The sequence below is a fragment of the Tamandua tetradactyla genome, unplaced genomic scaffold (genome assembly GCF_023851605.1).
Source record: "Tamandua tetradactyla isolate mTamTet1 unplaced genomic scaffold, mTamTet1.pri scaffold_103_ctg1, whole genome shotgun sequence".
Classification (NCBI taxonomy): Eukaryota; Metazoa; Chordata; class Mammalia; order Pilosa; family Myrmecophagidae; genus Tamandua; species Tamandua tetradactyla.
The window spans coordinates 2,852-26,716 of NW_027518261.1; the positions used below are offsets into that span (position 1 = coordinate 2,852).

Below are 23,865 nucleotides of genomic sequence, written 5' to 3' on the forward strand. Positions count from 1 at the left end.
GGCTTCACTCCATATGACAGGCTCCTTCTACACCACAGGTTCCACCCCATATGACAGGCTCCTTCTACACCACAGGCTCCACCCCATATGACAGGCTCCTTCTACACAGCAGGTTCCACCCCATATGACAGGCTCCACCCACACAGCAGGCTTTTACCCCATATGACAAATTCCACCCACACAGCAGGCTCCACCCCATATGACAGACTCCACCCACACAGCAGGCTTCACCCCATATGACAGGCTCCTTCTACACCACAGGCTCCACCCCATATGACAGGCTCCTTCTACACCGCAGGCTCCACCCCATATGACAGACTCCACCCACACAGCAGGCTCCACCCCCTATGACAGACTCCACCCACACAGCAGGCTCCACCACATATGACAGGCTCCTTCTACACAGCAGGCTCCTCCCACTGCAGGCTCCACACCACCATTTAAGGGCTGCAGAGATGCAGCTGGGTCTTCACCTAAAGTGCCATTGCATTCTGCAAGGGACAGAGACCTTTCAGACCAAAGTGATGGACTTCACCAGGGAAAGCACACACTTCCAGCCACCCATGGCCTCACCCTGGGGTCCCAGGCTGACAAGGGCTTACTGTGAACTGCTCCTGGGACTCGTAATCTCATGCAGATTGATGTAAGCTGTGCTGAACTCCGTCATCATGCCACTGGACAGGAACTCTCTGGAAGAGAAAAGGTGACTCTTTAATGCAAACCCACCCAGGCACCTCACAGTTCTGCGGGCACAAGGGTGCCGGCTCCAACACTTTCACACCCTGACAATCATGAGGCAGAGGAAGGGATAAGTGAAGGATACTGACAGCTGGGACAGGAGCCAGCAAGCCTGTGTATGTTTGGGTGTAGGGCACTGAGCCCCCAGTCACCCCACAGGCCCCCAGATGGAGGACCCTGGCAGGGGTGCAGCTGTGGCATTCCCTCGGGCACCGGGCACAGGGACTCCGGTCACCTCACAACCCCGAGATGGGGGACCCTGCCAGGGGTGCAGCCTGGGTACCTCGTCACGGTGCACATTGGGCTCCATGTGGACACCCGAGCTCTAGCAGCAGTAGTCACACTCACACTTTCACACTCATAGTCCTGGGGCCATGAGGGAGGGCAGTGAACAAGATCTTCTTGCCTCCGTGGTTTCTGCTGAGAAATCTACATATAGTCTTATTGGGCTTCCCTTGTATGTGATGGATTGCTTTTCTCTTGCTGCTTTCAAGATTCTCTCTTTCTCTTTGACCTCTAACATTCTGAATAGTAAGTGTCTTGGAGTACATCTATTTGAATCTATTCTCTTTTGGGTATGCTGCACTTCTTGGATGTATAATTTTAAGTCTTTCATAAGAGTTGGGAAATTTTTAGTGATAATTTCTTCCATTAGTTTTTCTCCTTCTTTTCCCTTCTCCTCTCCTTCTGGGACACCCAAAACATGTATATTTGTGTGCTTCATATTGTCGTTCAATTTCTGAGTCTCTGGGAATTAAATTATCCTTTTTCCCCATATTTTCTTGTTCTTGTTGGATTTCAGAGGATCCGTCCTCCAGTTTAGTAATTCTGTGTTCTGCTTCTCGAAATCTACCATTGTAGGTTTCCATTGTTTTCTTTTTTTTTTATTTCTTCTACTATGCCTTTCATTCCCGTAAGTTCTGTGATATGTTTTTTCAGACTTTTGATTTCTTCTTTTTGTTTATTCCTTGACTTCTTTATATCCTCCTTCAATTCATTGATTTGGTTTTTGATGAGGTTTTCATTGTCTGTTGATATATTCTGAATTAATGGTTTGGTTTCAACTCCTGTATCTCATTTGAATTGTTGGTTTGTTCCTTTGTCTGGGCCATATCTTCAATTTTCCTAGTGTGATTTGTTATTTTTTTGCTGGTGTCTAGGCATTTAATTACCTTAATCAGTTTATTCTGGAGATTGTTTTCACTTCTTTTATCTAGGGCCTTCTTGCTGGATGAATTTTCTCTCTATCTGTTCTCTGACCTTCAGTTCACCTTTTTCTGGACCTCTAGCTTAGATTTTGTTTTGTTTAACAGAGAAGAATTTTTCAGTTCATGTTTTCTTGTTTCTTGCCCTGCCTGTACAATGCCTTTGCCCCCCTCCCACCCTTAGGACAGTTTACTTAGGTATTATAGACCCCAGCTGGATTTTCCCAGACCAAACTGGCCTCCCATCAGGAGGAAAGAGTCACCTGCATTGGTTTTCCCTGAGGGTGAGACCCAGCAGGTTGAAAGACTTTCCTGTGAAGTCTCTGGACACTGTTTTTCTTGTCCTGCCCAGTATGTGGCACTTGTCTGCCTGCAGGCCCCACCAGCATAAGATGATGTGGTACCTTTAACTCTGGCAGACTCTCCCTACTGGGGGCATGGCAGAGACAGAGGAGAGGTTGTAGGCTGGTTTTAATGGCTTCAAATTATGAAACCCTGGTGTCTGAATTCCTTGAGGGAGGGATTCAACCAGAACTGGGCCTCACCCCTCCCCTGGGGAAGGCACCAGCTCCAGACAAGCTCTCAAAGAAGCTTGTTTATGCCTATGCCTGGGGCAGTTGCAGCCTCAGAAGTCCTGCCACTATATCCAAAGGCAGCCAAGCCTCTATAGAAACACAGCCACAAAAACCACTGTTTCTTTTTTTTTTCTTTTTCTGTCAGCCCTGCCCTGTTAGCACCAGGGCAAAAATGAGCCAGCTCTACTCTGACCAGGTTCACCTGAACTGGGGGCCTATTTTTAGTAGTCAGAATTTGTGAATTAATTCCACACTTGAAGCTAAGTTGTGCTCAGCCCCTGCTGCTGGTCAAGTTCCTTTCCTTTCCCCTCTGGGAAGCAGCCTGTTGGGGAGGGGCGCTGGCTGCCTTGGCTTGGGGAACTCATGATTCTGGGGGGGCTCACAGCCAGTCCAGCTGGTCCAGACTGGGGTATGCTGTGTGTCTGGTCACTCACGTGGTCCCAGGAGCTATTCTGTACTTTTCCTGGTTATTTAGTAGCTGTTCTGGAGGACGAACTAAATCCCGCACCTCGCTAAGCTGCCATCTTGGCTCGTCCTCAATATGTACTATTTTTAAAAAAGGGCTATGATGCTAAGATTCACAAAACACAGATTCAGTTAACATTACTGAATTCAAGATAGCTTTTGTCATTACATATTTTATTCCACTGACAGATACTAAAATATAAACATTATCTTCCTGAGCTTCTCAAAAATCTCTGGTATTAAAGACGTCTTTACTTGAGATTTTATGTCAATAAGAATTCAGAATCAGGAAAGTTACATCATATATTTTGATGTGTTTCAAAAGTTTACAAGGGTGAATTTACAAATGGAGGAATAAAATGCCAAAAGTCAATATTTTCTAATGCAAAATAAAATTAAATTTAATACCAAAGCAGGAAATACCTTTAAATGAAGCAGAACCACTGGACCTATTGGAATTTATAGCCACCTTGCAAATCTTATCTGGAATCGTGCTAATGTTAACAGTATCAAGGGATTCAGGGTAACTGAGTTTCTCGGACTGGGCTCAACTCCATTCCAGTCAGGGTTCAAAGGACAGACTAGCTCTTGCTCCTACAGAATGTAGTATAGAAGAGTAACTTCCATCCCATGAAGGGTCAATCGCTGAAGTTATTATTCACAGCTTAGGTAGTGTGTTCTACATATTTGAATTTTCCATCCCAAAGTTATTTAATTGGTTTCTGAAGCCTGGCTTCAGAGAGTTCATCTTTTATGTAACAAATGGTTATTTTCACCTTCAGCCAAAATCTGACATAGGGAAAGACAGACTTTGAATACAAAATCTTAGTATTTGAAGGACTACCCAGGCCAGTTACAGATTCAAGACACCTGTAAGCAGGGATCTAAAGCCTAATATTCAATCTCACATGCCCTTAAGAAAGTCACTAAAAAGGGCAGCCAGGGCAAGGGGTGGGGTGGTGTGCTGCTTACCTTCACACTTAGGGAAGTCTAAGTTCTAGACACTCGCACCAAGAACAAGAATATAAACCACTATGGCCATTCTTCAGGTATAGAAACAAAATTGCCTGAGAAGCTGAGAATAGTCATCACCACAGCTGATATTCATGTATGCTCATGATGAGCCAGACAATCTAGGCCCTTCACAAATGCGGATTTATGTAGTCACCACATCAACGTCATGAGATGGGGACTAGTTTTATCCCACTTTTGTAGATGAGGAAACTGAAGCAGAGGATCACAATAATGGAAGAGTGGAGGCAAGAGTCACTCCCAGGAAGTCATGGACTCAGAGTGATGGGCCTGAGAAGAGCTGGGACCTAGGATAATTTAACTCCTATGCCACAAGACCACAAACAGAACACAAGCACAAGCAAGGTATCAAGGCATGCATTGTGCTTTGTTCAGAGGGGGCACAAACACAAGTCAGTGTGGCTATGGTAGGGGACGTGAAAGAAGCACTGGTGCCCTAGAGTTACATCCTACTGCACTACCAGGCTGGGTTTATTCTGCTGGCCCCTACTTCAGTATGAATCTCTAGCAAGAGAGTCCTCTGATCCCTCTCTTGAACAGACCTTTTAAGAGGAAGAGCCAGGTAAAAGTAGCATACTCAGCCACAATACTTATATCTGGTTAATACCTGGGCTGCTCACCACTTTCTGTGGGACACCTACAGGGGCTAGCAAACTACAGTTGGTGGGCCACACCTGCCCACCACCTGTTTCTATGAATGATGTTTTACTGGACAAGCTCACTCATTTACATAGTGTCCATGATCCATGGCTGCTTTTGCATTACAACAAAAGAGATGATTAGTTGTGAAAGAGACCCTATGGCCTGAAAAGCCAAAATTTTTTTTTCACCATCTGGACCATTAGAGAAAAGTTTGCTGATCTCTGTACTAGGAAGTTCCAGAGAACAAAGACACTGGAAAATTCTGCTGTAAAACTCAGGTGATTTCTCAGAAAGCACTGAAACACTCATAGAAAAAGGTATTTTAAAATAGTGCATCCATTTTTCAGTGAGAAAGAATTTCACATCATCTGGCTCTCACCCTTTATCTCCCGAGGCAAGTTCCTTCTGTCCAAGTGTACTGGGCCCACCTGTCCGTTACTCATTCACAGGGGCCCTCTTCTTCTCCTCACCTTCCTCCTTAGGAATGACTGAGCTGTGCCCCCAGGTTTTGCTGCTTTCACCTGGTGCCACTGTAAATTACAATGGATGGGTGGGATCTGGAAAAAGACACACAGAGCCCTTCCCAGATTAACCTCTACCCTGCCAGATCAACGCCCACATTTGGAGCCTCAGGGAAAAAAGTTAGACTTCATAAAAAAAACCTCTGTACCCAAGTAGAGCCTTCCAGGAAAATAATGAAAGTCTCAGCCACCAATCATTTACCTTTCTCAAAGCACATAGAAAAATTTCCTAAATTCCCCTAAGTCCAATGCAAAGCTGAAGCTCAGACCAACCAGACATCAGAGTTCCAAACGGATCTGACTTAAGCAACTTACTCTGTCGGGTGGGATGGGGAGGCAAGGGTGAGTGATGAAAAGAGAGGTGGGAGAGAAGAAGAGAAGGGGTTAAGGAAGATGAAAAAGGCAAAGCAAGAAAGGGCTGGAAACAAAGAAAATGAGGAGCTCAAGCTTAAGGAGAAGAAAGTCAAGAGTAGGAGGTGATGGGAAAAAAACAGGCCTAGAGAAATATAAAATATAAGAGAAAAGGCGCATTCTTCTGACATGGATACCTTAGAGCAACAGTCAAACCCTCGGGACCAGGCTTCTATCTAAACTGTGTGAAGGGAGCCAGTTACCATCAAACAGGAAGTTGAAGGGACTGAGGTAAAATTTAGAGCATATGAAAGCGCCCATCTGTTAGAGCAAACTGTGGACATGTGTAAAAGACCCCAGTGATTTGATCTTTGAATAAAAGTCATAAATCCTGTTTTTTAGTTTCAGTTTTTGTTTTGTTTTTTTTTTTTTGCATGGGAAGGCAACAGGAACTGAACCCGGGTCTCCAGCATGGCAGGCAAGAACTCTACCTGTTGAGCCATCATGGCCTGTCCCTTTTTTTTTTTAATTTAATTTTTTTCCCTTTGTTTTGGTGAAACCTCTCTATCTATCTATAAATTAGGAAAATTATTTCTTTAATTTATTTTATTTATTTACTTTTTCACACTGCAATATAAGCAAAATTGGTCCAGATCCAGCTGACCATAAAAAGTATTTAGCAAGTTTCTTCAGGACTCAAGACTTTGCAAAAGCCCTTCCCTGGGAAGGACGGACAAAAGAAACACAATGGTGCCCCAAATATGGCAGAGGACATGCCTGGGCCCCAGGTCAGGGTACCAACCTGTATCAACACAAGACACTAAATTGCAAATCACGGTGTATATAAGTTGAGCTACCACTGATACCTCCAAAACCTTTTGCTGATATTTGACTAGGAATAAAAGGTAGTTCTGGGTCAAGATGGTGGCTTAACAACGTACACGTTTCAGTCCGTCCTCCAGAACAACTACTAAATAACCAGAAACAGTACAGAACAGCTCCCGGAGCCATGAGAGTGACCGGACACACAGCGTACCCCAGTCCGGACCAGCTAGACCAGCTGCAAGCACCCCCCAGAACCGTAAGTTCCCAAAGCTGCGGTAGCCAACGCCCCTCCCCCACAGGCTGCTTCCCAGACGGGAAAGGACTTTACCAGTAGCAGGGGCTGGGCACAATCAAACACCAACTGTGGAACTAATTAACAAATTCTGACTACTAAAAATAGGCCCCCAGCTTAGGTGAACCTGATCAAAGCGGAGATTGCAATTTTTGCCCCAGTGCCAAGGGGGCAGGACTAACAGAAAAAGGGGAAAAAAAAAGAAGGAAACAGAGATTTTTGTGGCTGTGTATCTACAAAGGTTTGACTGCCTCTGAATACAGTGGCAGGACTTTTCAGGCTGCAACTGCCCCAGGCATAGGCAGAAGTGAGCTCTTTTGGGGGCTTGTCTGGAGCCTGTGCCTTTCCCAGGGGAGAGGTGAAGCCCAACTCAGGTGGAATCCCTCCATCAAGGAATTCAGAAACCAGGGCTTGGTAATTTGAAGCCATTAAAACCAGCCTACAACCTCTCCTCTGTCTCCACCATGCCCCCAGCAGGGAGGGTCTGCCAAAGTTAAAGGTACCACATCACCTTATGCTGGTGGGACCTGTAGTCAGACAAGCACCACACACAGGGCAGGATAAGAAAAACAGAGTCCAGAGATTTCACAGGAAAGTCTTTCAACCTGCTGGGCCTCACCCTCAGGGAAAACCAATGCAGGTGACTCTTTCCTCCTGATAGGAGGCCAGTTTGGTCTGGGAAAATCTGGCTGGGGTATATAATATCTAAGTAGACACTCCTAAGCATGGGTGGGCAGGGAAGGCACCACACAAGCAGGGCAAGAAACAAGAACTGAAAAACTCCCCTCTGTAAACAAAACTTAAGCTAAAGATCCAGATGAAGCTGAACGGAATGTCAAAGAACAGATAGACAACAAATTCATCTAGCAAGAAAACCCTACATAAAAGAAGGGAAAACAATCTCCAGAATAAACTAATCAAGGTAATTAAATGCCTCAATGCCAGCAAAAAATAGCAAATCACACTAGGGATATTGAAGATATGGCCCAGTCAGAGAAACAAACTAACAATTCAAATGACATACAGGAGCTGAAACAATTAATTCAGAATGTACAAACAGACATGGAAAACCTCATCAAAAACCAAATCAATGAATTGAGGGAGGATATAAAGAAGGCAAGGAAAGAACAAAAAGAAAAAACTGAAAGTCTGAAAAAACAAATCACAGAACTTATGGGAATGAAAGACACAGTAGAAGAGATGAAAAAGACAATGGAAACCTACAATGGTAGATTTCGAGAGACAGAAGATAGGATTTCAAAACTGGAGGACGGAACATCTGAAATCTGACAAGATACGGAAACTGTAGGGAGAAAAATGGAAAAATATGAGCAGGGACTCAGGGAATTGAAAGACAATATGAAGCGCACGAATATACATGTTGGGGGTGTCCCAGAAGGAGAAGAGAAGGGAAAAGGAGGAGAAAAACTAATGGAGGAAATTATCACTGAAAATTTCCCAACTCTTATGAAAGACTTAAAATTACAGATCCAAGAAGTGCAGCGTACCCCAAAGAGAATAGATCCAAATAGACATACTCCAAGATATTTAATAATCAGAATGTCAGAGGTCAAAGAGAAAGAGAGGATCTTGAAAGCAGCAAGAGAAAAGCAATCCATCATATACAAGGGAAGCCCAATTAGACTATGCGCAGATCTCTCAGCAGAAACCATGGAGGCGAGAAGACAGTGGGATAATATATTTAAATTATTAAAAGAGAAAAACTGCCAACCAAGAATTCTATATCCAGCAAAATTGTCCTTCAAAAATGAGGGAGAAATTAAAACATTTTCAGACAAAAAAATCACTGAGAGAATTTGTGACCAAGAGACCAGCTCTGCAAGAAATACTAACGGGAACACTAGAGACAGATACAAAGAAGAGAGAGGTGTGGAGAAGAGTGTAGAAAGGAAGACTATGAGTAAAGGTAAAAAGAAGGAAAATTAGATATGAAATACAAAATCCAGAAGGCAAAATAGTAGAAGAAAGTACTACCCATCCAGTAATAACACTGAATGTTAATGGATTAAACTCTCCAATCAAAAGACATAGTCTGGCAGAATGGATTAAAAAACAGGACCCATCTATATGCTGTCTCTACTCTAAGGACACGAGGCCAAGGACACAAATGGACATTTACACACCAATGTTTATAGCAGCATTATTAACAATTACCAAGAGATGGAAACAGCCAAAATTTCCATCAACAGTTGGCTAAACAAACTGTGACATTTACATAAGATGGAATATTATGCAGCTGTAAAACAGAATAAAGTTATGAAGTATGTAACAATATGAATGGACCTTAAGGACATTATGCTGAGTGTGATTAGCCAGAAACAAAAGGACAAATACTGTATGGTCTCACTGATATGAACTGACATTAGTGAAAAAACTTGGAATATTTCCTTCGTAACAGAGACCATCAGGAGACAGAAATAGGGTGAGATATTGGGTAATTGGAGCTGAAGGGATACATATCGTGTAACAGGACTGAATATAAAAACTCAGAAATGGACAGCACAATACTACCTAACTGTAATGTAATTATGTTAAAACACTGAATGAAGCTGCATGTGAGAATGATAGAGGGAGGAGGGCTGGGGACATAAATGAAATCAGAAAGAAAGATAGATGGTAAAGATCGAGATGGTATAATCTAGGAATGCCTAGAGTCTATAATAATAGTGAAATGTACAATGTACAAATTTTAAAAATGTTTTTGCATGAGGAAGAACAAAGGAATGTCATTATTGCAGGGTGCTGAAAATAGATGATAATACTTTAAAATGTCACCTTATGTGTGAGACTAAAGCAAAAAAATGTTTATTTGTTACAAAATTTATACTTTGACTAGAGCATTTCCTAATATAACTCATGTAGATAGTTTGATTGAATGTCATAAGTACTTGGAATCTCAGGTAGGACATTAGACTTTGTTGTTTTGTCCAGAGTGATGCCCCGATGAATCCCAGAGTGATTTGATCAGTGACTGGAAAAGTATTTACAAGCTCCCTTCGGGGAATGGTGAGAGTGGGGAGAAATTCAACTTCCCCAAGTTGAATTCTTCATATTCTCACAAGCAGTGTGGACAACCAAAGCTATAGGCTGAGCCCCCAGTCTTGGGGTTTGTTCATATGAAACTTAACCCCACAAAGGATAGGTCAAGTCTACTTAAAATTTAGGTCTAAGAGTCACCCCCAAGAGAGCCTGTTTTGTTGCTCAGATGTGGCCCCTCTCTCCAGCCAACATGATGAGCAGTCTCACCACCGTCCCCCTCTCTGCATGGGACATGACTCCCAGGGGTGTGGACCTTCCTGGCAACGTGGGACAGAGATCCTGGAATGAGCTGAGACTCAGCATCAAGGGACTGAGAAAAACCCTAGAATGAGCTGAGAATTAACATCAAGGGATTGAGAGAACCTTCTCGACCAAAGGGGGAAGAGTGAAATGAGACTAAATGTCAATGGCTAAGAGATTCCAAACAGAGCTGAGAGGTTATCCTGGAGGTTATTCTTATGCATTAAGTAGATATCACCTTGTTGTTCAAGATGAAGTGGAGAAGCTGGAAGGAACTGCCTGAAAATGTAGAGCTGTGTTCGAGTAGCCATGTTTCTTGATGATTGAACAATGATATAGCTTTCACAATGAGACTCTATGAATGTGAAAACCTTGTGTCTGATGCTCCTTTTAGCTACTATATCAACAGAAGAGTAGAACATATGGAATAAAAATAAATAATAGGGGGAACAAATGTTAAAACAAATTTAGTTTGAAATGCTAGTGGTAAATGAAAGCGAGGGGTAAGGGGTATGGTATGTAAAATCTTTTTTTCTCTTTTATTGTTTTATTTCTTTTTCTGTTGTCTTTTTGTTTCTTTTTCTAAATCGATGCAAATGTTCTAAGAAATGATGAATTGCAACTATGTGATGATATTAAGAATTACTGATTGTATATGTAGAATGGAATGTTATCTTAATGTTTTGTTTGTTAATTTTTTTTAATTAATAAAAAAGTTAAAAAAACAAAAAAAAAGAATAAAACGTAGAGGAGACCATAGTAAAGTTAATGAAGAGAGACAAAGGGAAAGGCAACAGGTATGCTTATGTACGTACATGTACATACGTGCCGTCGAGGACAGGTGGCAGAAGTTATGGATGAAGCAAGCCTGGACCCGTTGGTGGCTGGACAGAGCAGGACACCTGGTGTGTTCTGACCCCAACTAATTTAGCAAATTGTCTCACACTGGATGGCATGAAGGCGAGGAATGATGGTGGGGTTTGCAGGAGGACTAGAGTGGCTGCTGATCAGACTTTTCCTTTTGTTCATGGATGGAGATGCCTGCACCGTGAACTTCTGCTGGAAATCTGCTTGAGGAAACACAGAGAGATAGCATGTGCATTTGAATTTTCCCATAATGAAATTCAATTAAGAAAACTGACAGGCATGAAAAGCTCATTGTTCACCTGGAAAATGTTCTCTTTCAGAATTCTCTTTTTCCCAAAGGGACATGGAAGGCAGAGATACGGAAAGGAGGAAAATTCATTTTCTGAGTGACCTTTCATTAGACAGTCTTCAGAAAGCTGTCTATATAATATACACTTACAGGTAATATATGATTATATATCTAGAATAGCTTTTTAGACAATGAGACCTTGTAGATTATTTTAGGAAATTTAACTTAAAATTCTCTATTTCATATGATCTATTAGTATTTGCCCCTTTTTCTCAGGGAACAAAGGAGGGGGACTGATGCTTTTTACTAAGGAGGGGGCAGAGGTGGGTATTACGAAATAGTCTTTGGTGAGAAAACCTAAGGAAATGAGGGAGATGGTCCAAACTCTAATATCTTCCAAAGGCAGTTATGGTACAGCAGAAAGAATGTAGAACTTAAAGGACAGTAAACCAGGGTTTGCGTTTAGCTCTGAATTTCTGAGTTTCACTTTCCTCATCTGTCAAAGAGGAATAACAACAGCTGTTGTCTGCACCTGGGTCTCCCCACTAAGTTGTATTCCCTGCACCTGGCAATATGCTCAACACATGTTAGATGCTCAAGAGGTGCTCAAAGACTCAAGGTTGTGTGAAAAGAAATAGATACGCAGCAAGGAGATCAGTAAACACATCCCATGAATGCATTCACTGAATTTCAGTGAATTAATTCCCTTGTCTATACTTAAGCTACCATTGAAAGCCAACCACTGCTATTCCTATCATGCTATTTTTTCTTAGTTCCTTATACTTCTAATAGGCTTGCTTCCTTGGGCCTTATGTATCAGAACACAAGTGAACATTTTTATCTATACATACATACATACACTGGAACACTCACCTTCTTCAATGGGTGCATTATACACCACAAAGATTCTAATTCATAGCTTCATATTTCTTTGCATTTTTCCCAGTCTGTACAAGTCAAAAATGTATATTTTTTTAGCCAATGTGTTTCTAAAGCTTATGTGTAAAATCAAAGTCCTGTGAGTTAAACATAAACTCAAGTGCATTCAGAGAACTAGTCATTTAAATAAACCTTGACATGAGCTATTCTGCAAAGGCAAGATTTCTCCTGCCTCACACATATACACCTTGAAATCTACAAACTGCTCTCCCACCCCACCCCAATCACATGCTTCCTTCTCCAAGTCTGCCTAAAAGGAAAGGTGCCTATGTGAGCAGCCATGCTTCTAGCAGCCTGGACCACACTCACCTATCAGTTCACTCTCTGTGTTCAGTCACAGTCACTAATGCCCCTAAAGTGGGTGAGATTTTCAGGAGGCCAGCGTCTTTGTACTGAACAGAATGGCCGATTTCAACAAAGGTCCATTTTGAAACCCTAGGTCTTGTGTTTCCAAAAGCTCAGTCCCTACTATTGGGACAGAGTAGGTAGGGATCCTTGCCCATACCAAGCCCTTGCCCCACCCCACAACCAGGCTCTCTGTTCTTACTTCCAGCAGGCTCCTGGCCACTGACCAGAGGGAAGGCTGATGCGGTTGCCATCCTTAAGCTTCAGCCGGCTCTTCCTGAACTCGCCCATGTGTTTTTTCAGTCGGGGCTTCTCCTGGCACAGCTGGTGGAGGATGATGTTAAGCTCCCACTCCAGGATGTCGATCTCCTGCTCAGCCAGCTTCTGCTCCCTGCACCACAGCAGCTCTTTCAGGTTCTTCTGCTGGAGCGCAGCCCTCATCAGCTCCTCCTCCCAGGTGCGGAGCTCCTGCAGGACAGGTGGGAACCATGAGAGAGTATCGGGACACTGAGTGCACAGCGGTTAGGGGGGTAAGGCCAGAGAGCCCCAGAGGGCAAGTGCTCGTGGCAACCTGAGGGACTGGCCAGGCCCTGCAGAACTTGTACTAGGTGCCCCATGCTCCAAGTCTCCAGTGGGGAGAGGAGGCTGGTAGTTAACTGATCAATGAGCCCCTAACCCCCATGGATGGTGGGGAAAGGAAGGCGTAACATAGGCATACTGAGGATGCAGCCAGAGTAGCTAAAGCCACAGGCCAACCCCTAGAAAGGGAAGCTGCAATCTCCCAGCTACCCCTTGAACCTTGTTTAAAATTGCCTGTGGCTGAAAACTATAGTCCTGTATTTGAAAAACACAGTCTTATTTCTATTCTACTTTTTTTCATTTTATATAGGATTAAAAAAAGACAAACAGAACCAAATTAATGTGATTTAACTTAAAATATGGTCACTGCAAATGAATCACCCTGTAGGCATCACCTAAAATTCAAATAAAAACAAATATATTTTCAGGATGGCTGTTCAAGAAGTATGTCAGGCATGCCATCTAAATCTTAGTTTATTTGGTGAATAAATCCACTGAGGCACATGGTTTTAACTCTCATCTGGTCCAAAAGGATAATAATTTGCTCTGGAAAGATCAGGAGAGCACAGCAAGAAGAGAGAACATTCCCTGAAGTCTTTGCCAAAAGAAGCTCACCTGCTGTTCTGCCACATACCCCTGAAATGAACTTTCAATGAACATGTTAAGATGTCATCCCAGACCACGCTGTGCTTCTGCAGCAACTCAAGACAGCCAGAGAATCTCAAAAAATGCAGACAGAGAACTCTCTTTTCCTTCTCAGAAGGAGAGCAGAATACAGAAAGCTGGATGAGTAGAAGTGGGGTAAAAATCCCATTTTCACTCCCATATCCTGAGCCAAGAATGCTCCTTTCCATTTTGCTCTGAGAATGGGGGTGGAAGCATACAGGTGGGCAGAACCTCTTTCCAGTTTCTCCTTTATCCTTCTGCATGAATTTATAAATGAACACAACACTGGTTCTCAGGAAGAGGGTGGAGGGTATGGAATCAGGAAACAGGAAAGAGAACAAAGGATGTGCATAAAAGTTTAAAACCTAGAATATAAACTATTAACACTAGTTCACCTTTGTGGAACTGAAGTGAGGTGGCAGTTGGAGGCTAAGACTTAAGAGGACTTAATATCATTAACCAGAGACCCACACCAAAAAAGCAGGACGTTTCTTTCAATAAAGGAGCTACAACAACACTTTGACAGCTGAAACTTGAATTTTCCCCAGTGAAATGCTCCACTACGAGAAGTCATTCTGGACTAAAATAAAGTATAGCAAAAAAGGAACTGAGAAGTAAATAAAAACATATATATATGTGAATGTGTGTATGTGTGTGTGTGAGAGAGAACAGGTATGGGGAAAGCTGAGCAGGCAGAAAAAAAAAGAACAGAGTCAAGATATGAATAAAATACTTTTATGTACTTTTCATCCAACTTGCCCCCATCCCCAAGAGAAAGTCAAAACAGCCATGAAAGTGATAGAAAGGAGATACATAGGAAGATGATTAACACCTTGAAAAGTGTTACAGGGTAGCGGCATCATGGGATTGACAAACGCTTCCTGACCAAAAGGGAAATGAGACAAAATGAAGTTTCAGTGGCTGAGAGATTTTAAACAGTAAAGAGGTTATCCTGGAGGTTATTCTTATGCATTATATGTAGGTATTCCTTTTTAGTTTATGGTGTATTGGAGTGGCTAGAGGGAACTCCCTGAAACCACTGAGTTATGTTTCAGAAGCGTTGATTCTTGAAGATGACTATATAACTAACACCTTTTACAATATGACTGTTTGACTATGAAAACCTTGTGTCTCATTGCTCCTTTTATTCAGGGTATGGACAGATGAGTGAAAAAATAAGGTTAAAATAAATAAATAATGGGGGGTGGGGGGAATAAACGGTAAAAAATTGGGTAGATTGACCTACTTGTGGTCAATGAGAGGGAGGTATAAGGGGTATGGAATGTATGCGCTTTCTCTTTTTTCTTTTTCTTTCTTTTCTGGAGTGATGCAAATGTTCTAGAAATGATTATGGTGATCACCAACACATGATGATAATGTGAGTCATTGATGGTACACTATGTATGGACTGCATGTGTCTGAAGATTCCTCAGTTAAAAAAAAAGATAATACAGAAAATGTAAAGCCAAAATAAAAAAAAGTTACAGGGTGGGTACCAATAGTTGAATAATTGCTGAGTCAATGAATGAATGAACTACAAATAGGAAGAAGAGATAGAAGATAATTTTCTAAATGCAAACCATTATGTAAACAGGTTCATCACAACTTCCGCCAAGAGGGCAGTGTGACAGACACTGTGGGCCTCCATGGACGGAAGGTAGGAAGACCTGGGCAAACCCCAACCCCAAGCCCAGACGTCCGGGTGGCCAGGCCCTGGGAGCACAGACACTGCCCAGCACTCACTTAGGCTATCACAGAAAACTCTATGGCAGAAGGAAGGCTATGATTACACACAACTACCTCACAGGCTGGCTTTGATTAGCAACCAGATTTATGGGAAAGGAAAGTCTATTCTTTTCAAGTTTATTATGATGCTGACTGTAGGAAACTAGTTTCAGAATTTAAAACTTATATATAATTGACATAAGATGGTTCAAAATGCTACATTAAATAATACACTTTAATACCTACATTGTTAATGAACAAACACTTAGAGGAGATGAGATCTAGACATGATGCTAACACAAGGCAACATGTAATAATCAACATAAAAACTGACCAAGTGTGTTGAAAATAATTCAAAACCATCAAAGAATACTTTTAGTCAGGATTATCAGAAAAATCTGGTAAACTATTTAGAACAAGCCAAATATAAAAAAAAACTTTCAAGTGTATTTAACTTTACTGATATTTTAGGGTGCTTTAAAATTTTAAATGATTCTACTTTTTTCATTTGTTTTTCATAATGTAAAAATAAGCCACTTGGTATATGAGATACACAACCTTTGTAAGCAATCTCAGGTTTGGTAAGTACAGTACTAGAAGAGTTTACATACTTAAGGATATCAAGATTCATTCTTTTATATCATAAATATAAATTTTAGAAGAAATTCTACCTTTCTCTCATCCACTGGACTGTCAGTTATATGGACCACAGGTCTTGGGTGAGATTTAGATGACCTAAAAGGGAAAAAAGTTAGACTTTTTTTCTCAAAAATTTCAAACACAACTAAATGAGAATATATATATATGGGAAATAAAGAGGTCTGTATAAAGGATACAAACATTTCAGTAAGTAATAGTTTGATATGGATCAGAGCAGGAAGAGGGAAAAAAATGGAAATAACTTGCATGTTGATACAAGCCAGCAAAATTTGCAAATAAAGACCTCCTGTGTAAGAAAGACTCTTGGATTCAGTCAAAGCATTCCATACCCCAGAAACCGGTACCCAGAAGAGTTCTCCAAGCTGAGGTTTCTACACGACTGTCAGTGTTGGCCTCATGCCACCTGTTCTAGTCTGCTAGCTGCAAGAATGCAACACAACAGAAATGGATTGGCTTTTAACAAAAGGGGATTTATTTTGTTAGTTCTTCACAGGAAAGGCAGCTAACTTTCAACTGAGGTTCTTTCTTACATGGGAAGGCACACAGAATGGTCTCTGTCGGCCTTCTCTCCAGGCCTCTGAGTTCCAACAACTTTCCCCAGGGTGATTCCTTTCTGATTCTCCAAAGGCCTAGGCTGAGCTGTGAGTGCTGAGATGAGGTATGCTGAGCTGCTTTGGCTGTGCTACATTGCACTCTCTCATTTAAGCAGCAACCAATTAAGTCAAATGTCATTCATTGCAGCAGGCATGCCTCCTAGCCAACTGCAGATGTAAGCAGCAACAGATGAGATTCACATACTATTGGCTCATGTCCACAGCAACAAAACTAGGTGCCTTTCACCTGGCCAAGTTGACAACTGAATCTAACTACCACATGTCCACCCCTCGTCAACTTGGCAATGACAAGCATCACCTTAAACAGGTGTAAAAAATTCTCTTCTGGCTGCAGACCTGTGAATCCCAAAACAAGTTATCTGATGCCAATATGCAAAGGAGGACAGTCACAGGATTGGAGAAACTGGAAGGAAAACCTGTATGGCACACACCACTGGATTTCAAAGTCTGAAAGTCATTTATCCTTCAGCTTTAGAAACTGGCAATCCCACCCTTTCCGAGGGCCTATGCAGTGGCCGGCCTCTTTCCAAATCAACCTCAAGGAACATCGAGGAGACCACCTTTTTTTTGGCTCCACTCTCCCCAGGCATCAGGGCCACCCCTGGGCTCTCTGCCATTTCCAGGGCACATGCTGGACCCCACCATGTGGGGGCAGCCAGGCTCTTCCCAGTCCCCCAATGAGCATGTTCTACCTTCTCCAAGGCCTGAGGCTGCACAAGGTTGGAGACTCATCCTCACCCTTTAGGGTAAACTCACCCTCTCCATGTATATGGGTGGGTCCACTCTCCAGGCTGAGGTTTCTTGGCTTCAGGCCTGAGCTTCCATGGTTCTCACTCTGCAAACTCCAATCTCTCCCTTTTGTGTCTACCTTTGTCCAGATTGGCAGCGGTTCCGTTTACACCAACAGTCTCTTCAAGCACTCCAGGAATTCTCCTTCATTCTCTTCACAGTTCCTCCAGAATCTTCCCCTTAGCCATCCAACACACCGTTCCAACATACCTGGTATTTGCAAATTGCAGCAGCACTCCACTCTCAGATACCAAAATCTGTTCTAGTTTGCTAGCTGCCAGAATGCAATATACCAGAAACAGAACGGCTTTCAAAAGGGGGATTTTAATGAGTTGCCAGTTTACAGTTCTAAGGCCGAGAAAATGCCCCAATTAAAACAAGTCTATAGAAATGTCCAATCTAAGGCATCCATCCAGGGAAAGCTATCTTGTTTCAAGAAGGCTGATGAAGTTCAGGGCTTCTCTCTCAAGTGAGAAGGCACATGGCAAACACAGTCAGGGCTTCTTTCTCGGCTGGAAGGTCACATGGCGGTCATGGTGTAATCTGCTAGCTTTCTCTCCTGGCTTCCGGTTTCATGAAGCTCACATGGAGGCATTTTCCTTCTTCATCTCCAAAGGTCTCTGGCTGGTGGATTCTCTGCTTCATGGTGCTGTAGCATTCTCTGCTCTCTGAATCAAATGGGTGGAGACATGTCATCACCTAATTCAGTTTAACAATCACTCTTGACTAAATCACATCATCCAGGGAGATGATCTGATTACAGTTTCAAACATGCAGTATTGAATACAGATTATTCTACCTTTATGAAATGGGATGTTGGTTAAAACATGGATTTTCTAGGGGGCATACTTTCTTTCAAACCAGCACACCACCCGAGCCCTCAGTGGGGCAGCTGAGAGGCAGTGACACCTCTCCCCCTGGTAGAGAGAGGCAGACCTGTGTAGAAAACAAGGAGCCTAGGTGAGGAGGCCAGCACCTGTGTGACCAGGGCACCCAGCTCGGGGTGGTATAGGCTCCACCACCCCTGAGCAGCACCAACAGCTGCGGGGGTCAGTCAATGCTGTTCTCAGGTCAGAGACACGAGGATGTCACGAGTGCAACCTACAAGCTATCTGTTCCCAAAAAAAAGAGAAAAGGACAGAACAAAAACCAGCACTGAAAAAGCACCCCACCAAGGTAGACTCCTTAGGGTCCCATGGTTTTTGTTGTTAAAATTAGTTAAAACAATCACCGCACACCTAAACTAAGAAAAACCAGCCTTTGGTTAACATGGCAGTCTGCGGACCTTCACCAGAAATTAGGTCACAGGCATCAATTAGTAGGTTTAAAATAAGTGGGGTTGAGGCAATATTTTCAAACACCCATTACTGGGTCGTGACTGGCATCAGAACAGAAGGAGAAGGATGAAGTTTTTCACCCAGCAAGAGCAAGGACTGCTCTACACAGCACATTCTGGTTCACGCCCATGTGAAAACACACTGCGGTGTGCATGGGGTTCCTGCAGGAGTATGCACAAAGCACTCAAATCTGCAAACTGCCAACTGGGTGTGCACAGGGGAGCAGGAGGCTGGGGAGGCCCAGGCACTCTTGGGAAGGTGGGGGACTCACAGCTTGATGGCTCTGTTCCACATGATGATGTGGCTGGACAGAGAGAAGGCCTCCATGTTTATGATGGGAATGCTGCCTCATCTGGCACCCACATACAGCCACCTACTCTGGAAGGGCAGATGGCAAAATTTCACCCTGGCTGAGGAAAAACCCAAAAGCAATGAGAGATAAGGCACACAGGTTTCAGGAGGTGTGTGAGAGGATCCCTCACACATGTACTTCCAGAAAACGAGGAGGGTGGACTGCCACCCACCACGTCCCTCCCCACGGGGGCAAGAATGCACGAACACGTGGACTGGGGCAGGAGGAGGCAAGGGTCAGGAATCGGGAGCAGTCTTGGGGTGCCTAGCACATCCTTGGTGGTCCAACCACGCATCCTTCCAAGCCACCATGAGATGAGTGTCACTGGCCCCGTCACCATCCCCACCTGGGCTCAGGCTGCTTCCCGGCAGGACGCTCCCGCCCCTGGCTTTCACCTGGCTTTCAGTCCACAGGCCAACTCTCATGGGCCTGGAGGAGTGGCCGGGTCTAGTTCCTGGCCTGTAGGCACAGGCTCTCTGCTCCAGCCCTCTAGAATGTTCCCCTGGGGGTCAACTAGGGGAAAGCACGGCCCTCTACGGTGTTCACCTGGGAGTCAACTACGGGTTAGCAGAGCCCTCTTCAGTGTCCATGGGGGAGTCAACCATGGGTTAGTAGAGCCCTCTACAGTGTTCACCAGGGAGTCAACTACAGGTGAGCGGATGCCACAATCTCAAGCACTTAGTGAGAAGACATCAACACCCCTGAACATACAGGAAGAGTACTGAGGGCTTAAAGGATAAAGTAATTAAAGAATAACTGAGAAGTCTTCCATATAAAAATTAAAACTAAGACAATTCCACTGAATATTAAAAGAGACAGCATTATTAGAACACTTAAGACTATGCATGTGTCTGTATTTATATCTCCATAGTGACAGAAAACATAGATTTATGGGTTATGTAACAACTCTAAGAACGTGACCCACGATGAAACCTAGCAATTTTCAGGAAGAAGCCATGAAACAAATGTCACTGGACATTTTGCCATTACGGTAGCTTGGAGCTCTGTATACCAGAAAACATGCTCTTAAATTTCATCCATTCCTGCGGCTGTGAATTCTCATAGATAAAACCTTTTGATGAGCTTACTTCAGCTAAGGTATGGCCCAGCTCAATCGGGATGGATCTTAATCTTACTACGGAAGGCCTTATAGGGAAGGTCAGAGAGAGAAAAAGATACAGGAATAGCCAGAAGGAAATACGGAAAACCAGAAGAGAAGTCAGAGGCCAGAGAAAGCAGCATGTACACTATCACATGATAGAGGCGACAAGGACCAATCATGCTGGCAGCCAGACCCCAATCACCACCGTCTTTGGAACGGAAGCATCACCTTGATGACACCTTGATTTGGACCTCCCACAGCGCCCTGGACACATGTGGGAGAGACAAGGATGGGGAGGGATATCGGTACATATAGGAGAGACTCAAAGGGAGAAGAGAGCCCTCAGCACATGGACAAGAAACTCGAGGATGAAGAAGGACCATGTCACATGTAGGAGATGTATGAGGATAGAGATGGACCACGGCACATGTAGGTGACACATGAGGATGGAGAGGGACCTCGGTATGTGTAGGAGACACACGAGGATGGAGAGGGACCTCAGTACATGGAGGAGACACACGAGGATAGAGGGGGAACTCGGTATGTGTAGGAGACACACGAGGATGGAGAAGGACCTCAGCACATGAGGAAAACACGAGGATGGAGAGAGACCTCAGCACACAAAGGAGATACATGAGGATGGAGTGGAACCTTGTCAAATGCAGAAGCACAGGAGGATGGTGAGGGACCTTGTAAATGTAGAAGCACACGAGGATGTAGAGGGAATCCCTACAGCTACTTCAGGGGCTGGCTCTGCTGCTCTGTGGACAGGGAGGAAAAGCAGGCAGCAGGGGTCTACACACAGCACCTGGTCTCTGGGGTGCAGCGACATGTCCACTCACAGGGTCCAGCACCTCCCAGACAGCAACATCCTGCATTACACCTTGCATGCCTGAACCATCTGAGTGCTTCCTGTCTCTGCACTGAACGCTGACTAACACAGCAAGGAGACACACCAGACCCGAAAGTCTCTGGAGGCCAAAAAAACCCACTGATGATGATCTGAAGCTAGACCAGGTCAACCTTCCCCAACTGAACATCCCTGGTCCACACCAAGCGAGGCCTGAGCCGGCAGCTTGCATCATGACTGCCACAGATCCCACCACAAAGACCCCTGCCCTGGCAATGCACCAAATTGCCACTAATACTCCAGTTCTGCTCCTGTGGGTGCCTGTGTTAACCCATTACATAAGACACAGCCCTTTTCTGATTAGTCTTTAAAACTTCATAGAAAATTTCATTACATTCATATGACAGAATATTTTCCACTGTATTTTAATTTACCAACATGCTGACCTTGGTCAGTTATAACTTTCATATGCCAGAACGTATCACTATTGTCAGGGGCCAAAAATTAAATCAGGCTCCTCCCTCCCCGGGCTCCCTCCTACCCGGGCTCCTTCCTCTCCAGTATCCTCCCACCCTGGGCCCCTTCCTCCCTAGGCTCCTCCCTTTCTGGGATCCTCTGTCCCCAGCCTCCTCCCTGCCTGGACAGTGTGCCCGGTGGCCTCCCCTGGCTGGCCCCTTCTCTCCAGTGTCCTACAGACTCTAGCCTCTGCAGGCACCCTCCTGCCTTCTCTCCCATGACCTTTCTTCCCCATGAGGCCTCTGGTCAAAGCACAGGACCCATTCTGAGCCGGCTGGGCCACACCTTCATTGAGGTGGCTTCATCAGAAGCTCCTACTGACAATGGGCACACACCACACGAGCAGACTGCGTTGCAGAACATGTTTTTCCGGGGTGCACAGGGCCCGAGCCACCGCATGTGCTCAACAGGGCTCTACAGGTTGAAAGGAAAGGACAACAGACAAGAGCTAGAAGCTGCCTGAAGAAGCAGAGATCTCTGGTGGGGCAACAATGTGGATACCTGTAATGACAGGACTAGTGTAATCTTGGCTTGCAACTGCACTTTTTCTCTCCCTCAGGATCTAAAAGGCAGGTGGATAGAACACAATGATAATTCAGTGGCTTGGGACTCAATCCACACATAACGTGAGACAAGAACTACATAAAGGTGGGGGGCTGGAGGGGTATAGCAACACAGTTTGCATTTACTACTGGAGTTGGTGTCAAAGTAAACAAGACTGCTAGTGCTTAAGGACCTTAAAGTTAAGCCCCGGTAACTACAAACAAAGCATCAGAGAAAATCAAGCTCAGGGAGACAGAAATTAGAGTACAAGTTGCAGGGGCAGGGTGTGGGGTGGAGGGTGGGACAGGGAGGTAAGGCACAGCATAAAAGCAGGGCAAGAAACAAGAAAAGAAGAACTGAAAAATTCTCCTCTGTTAAACAAAACCTAAGCTAGAAGTCCACAAAAGGCTGAACTGAATGTCAAAGAACAGCCAGACAACAAATTCATCCAGCAAGAAAACCCTAGGTAAAAGAAGTGAAAACAATCTCCAGAATAAACTAATTAAGGTAATTAAATGCCTAGACACCAGGAAAAAATAACAAATCGCACCAGGAAAACTGAACATATGGCCCAGTCAAAGGAACAAACCAACACTTCAAATGAGATACAGGAGTTGAAACAATTAATTCAGAATACATGAACAGACATCAAAAACCTCATCAAAAATCAAATCAATGAATTGATAGAGGATATAAGAAAGGCAAGGAACGAACAAAAAGAAGAAATTGAAGTTCTGAAAAAATATATCACAGAACTTATGGGAATGAAAGGCACAGTAGAAGAGATGAAAAAAATAATGGAAAATCACAATGGTAGATTTCGAGAAGCAGAACACAGGATTAGTGAACTGGAGGACAGGACATCTGAAATCCAACAATCCGATGAAAATATAGGGAAAAATGGAAAAAAATATGAGAAAGGACTCAGGGAATTGAATGACAATATGAAGTGCACGAATATATGTGTTGTGGGTGTCCCAGAAGGAGAAGGGGAAAGGAAGAGAAAAACTAATGGAGGAAACGATCACTAAACATTTCCCAACTCTTATGAAAGACTTAAAATTACAGATCCAAGAAGAGCAGCATATCCCAAAGAGAATAGATCCAAACAGACACACTCCAAGACACTTACTAAAATCAGAATGTCAGAGGTCAAACAGAAAGAGAGAATCTTGAAAGGAGCAAGAGAAAAGCAGTCCATCACATACAAGGGAAGCCCAATAAGACTATGCATCAATTTCTCAGCAGAAACCATGGTGGCAAGAAGACAGTGGGATGATATATTTAAATTACTAAAAGAGAAAAACCACCAACCAAGAATTCTATATCCAGTAAAATTGCCCTTCAAAAATGAGGGAGAAATTAAAATTCTTTCAGGCAAAACATCACAGAGAGAATTTGTGACCAAGAGACCAGCTCTGCAAGAAATACTCAAGGGAGCAGTAGAGATAGACACAAAAAGACAGAAGAGAGAGGTGAGGTGTAGAGAAGAGTGGAGAAAGGAAGACTATGAGTAAAATGAGTAAAAAGAAGGAAAATTAGGTAGGACATATAAAATCCAAAAGGCCAAATGGTAGAAGAAAAATGCTACCTGTACAGTAATAACACTAAACATCAATGGATTAAACTCCCCAATGAAAACACAAAGACTGGCAGAATGGATTAAAAAACTGGACCTATCTATATGCTGTCAACAGGAGACACATCTGAGACCCAAGGATAAACATAGGTTGAAAGTGAAAGGTT

At 43.6% G+C, this 23,865-nt stretch overlaps 1 protein-coding gene across 1 annotated transcript in view; it reads right to left on the bottom strand.

The window, feature by feature from the left end:
• Positions 1 to 354: 354 nt before the first annotated feature.
• The window catches only part of LOC143673059 (uncharacterized), a 30,214-nt gene continuing 6,703 nt past the window's right edge, over positions 355 to 23,865 (bottom strand). The window contains exons 3-6 of the mRNA XM_077147428.1: positions 16,028 to 16,091; positions 12,614 to 12,854; positions 10,772 to 11,013; positions 355 to 689 (exon numbers count right to left, since the gene is read on the bottom strand). Coding sequence (XP_077003543.1) covers positions 10,874 to 11,013; positions 12,614 to 12,854; positions 16,028 to 16,091 — 445 coding nt within the window. The 3' untranslated portion in view covers positions 355 to 689; positions 10,772 to 10,873. The remainder of the gene's footprint in view (positions 690 to 10,771; positions 11,014 to 12,613; positions 12,855 to 16,027; positions 16,092 to 23,865) is intronic.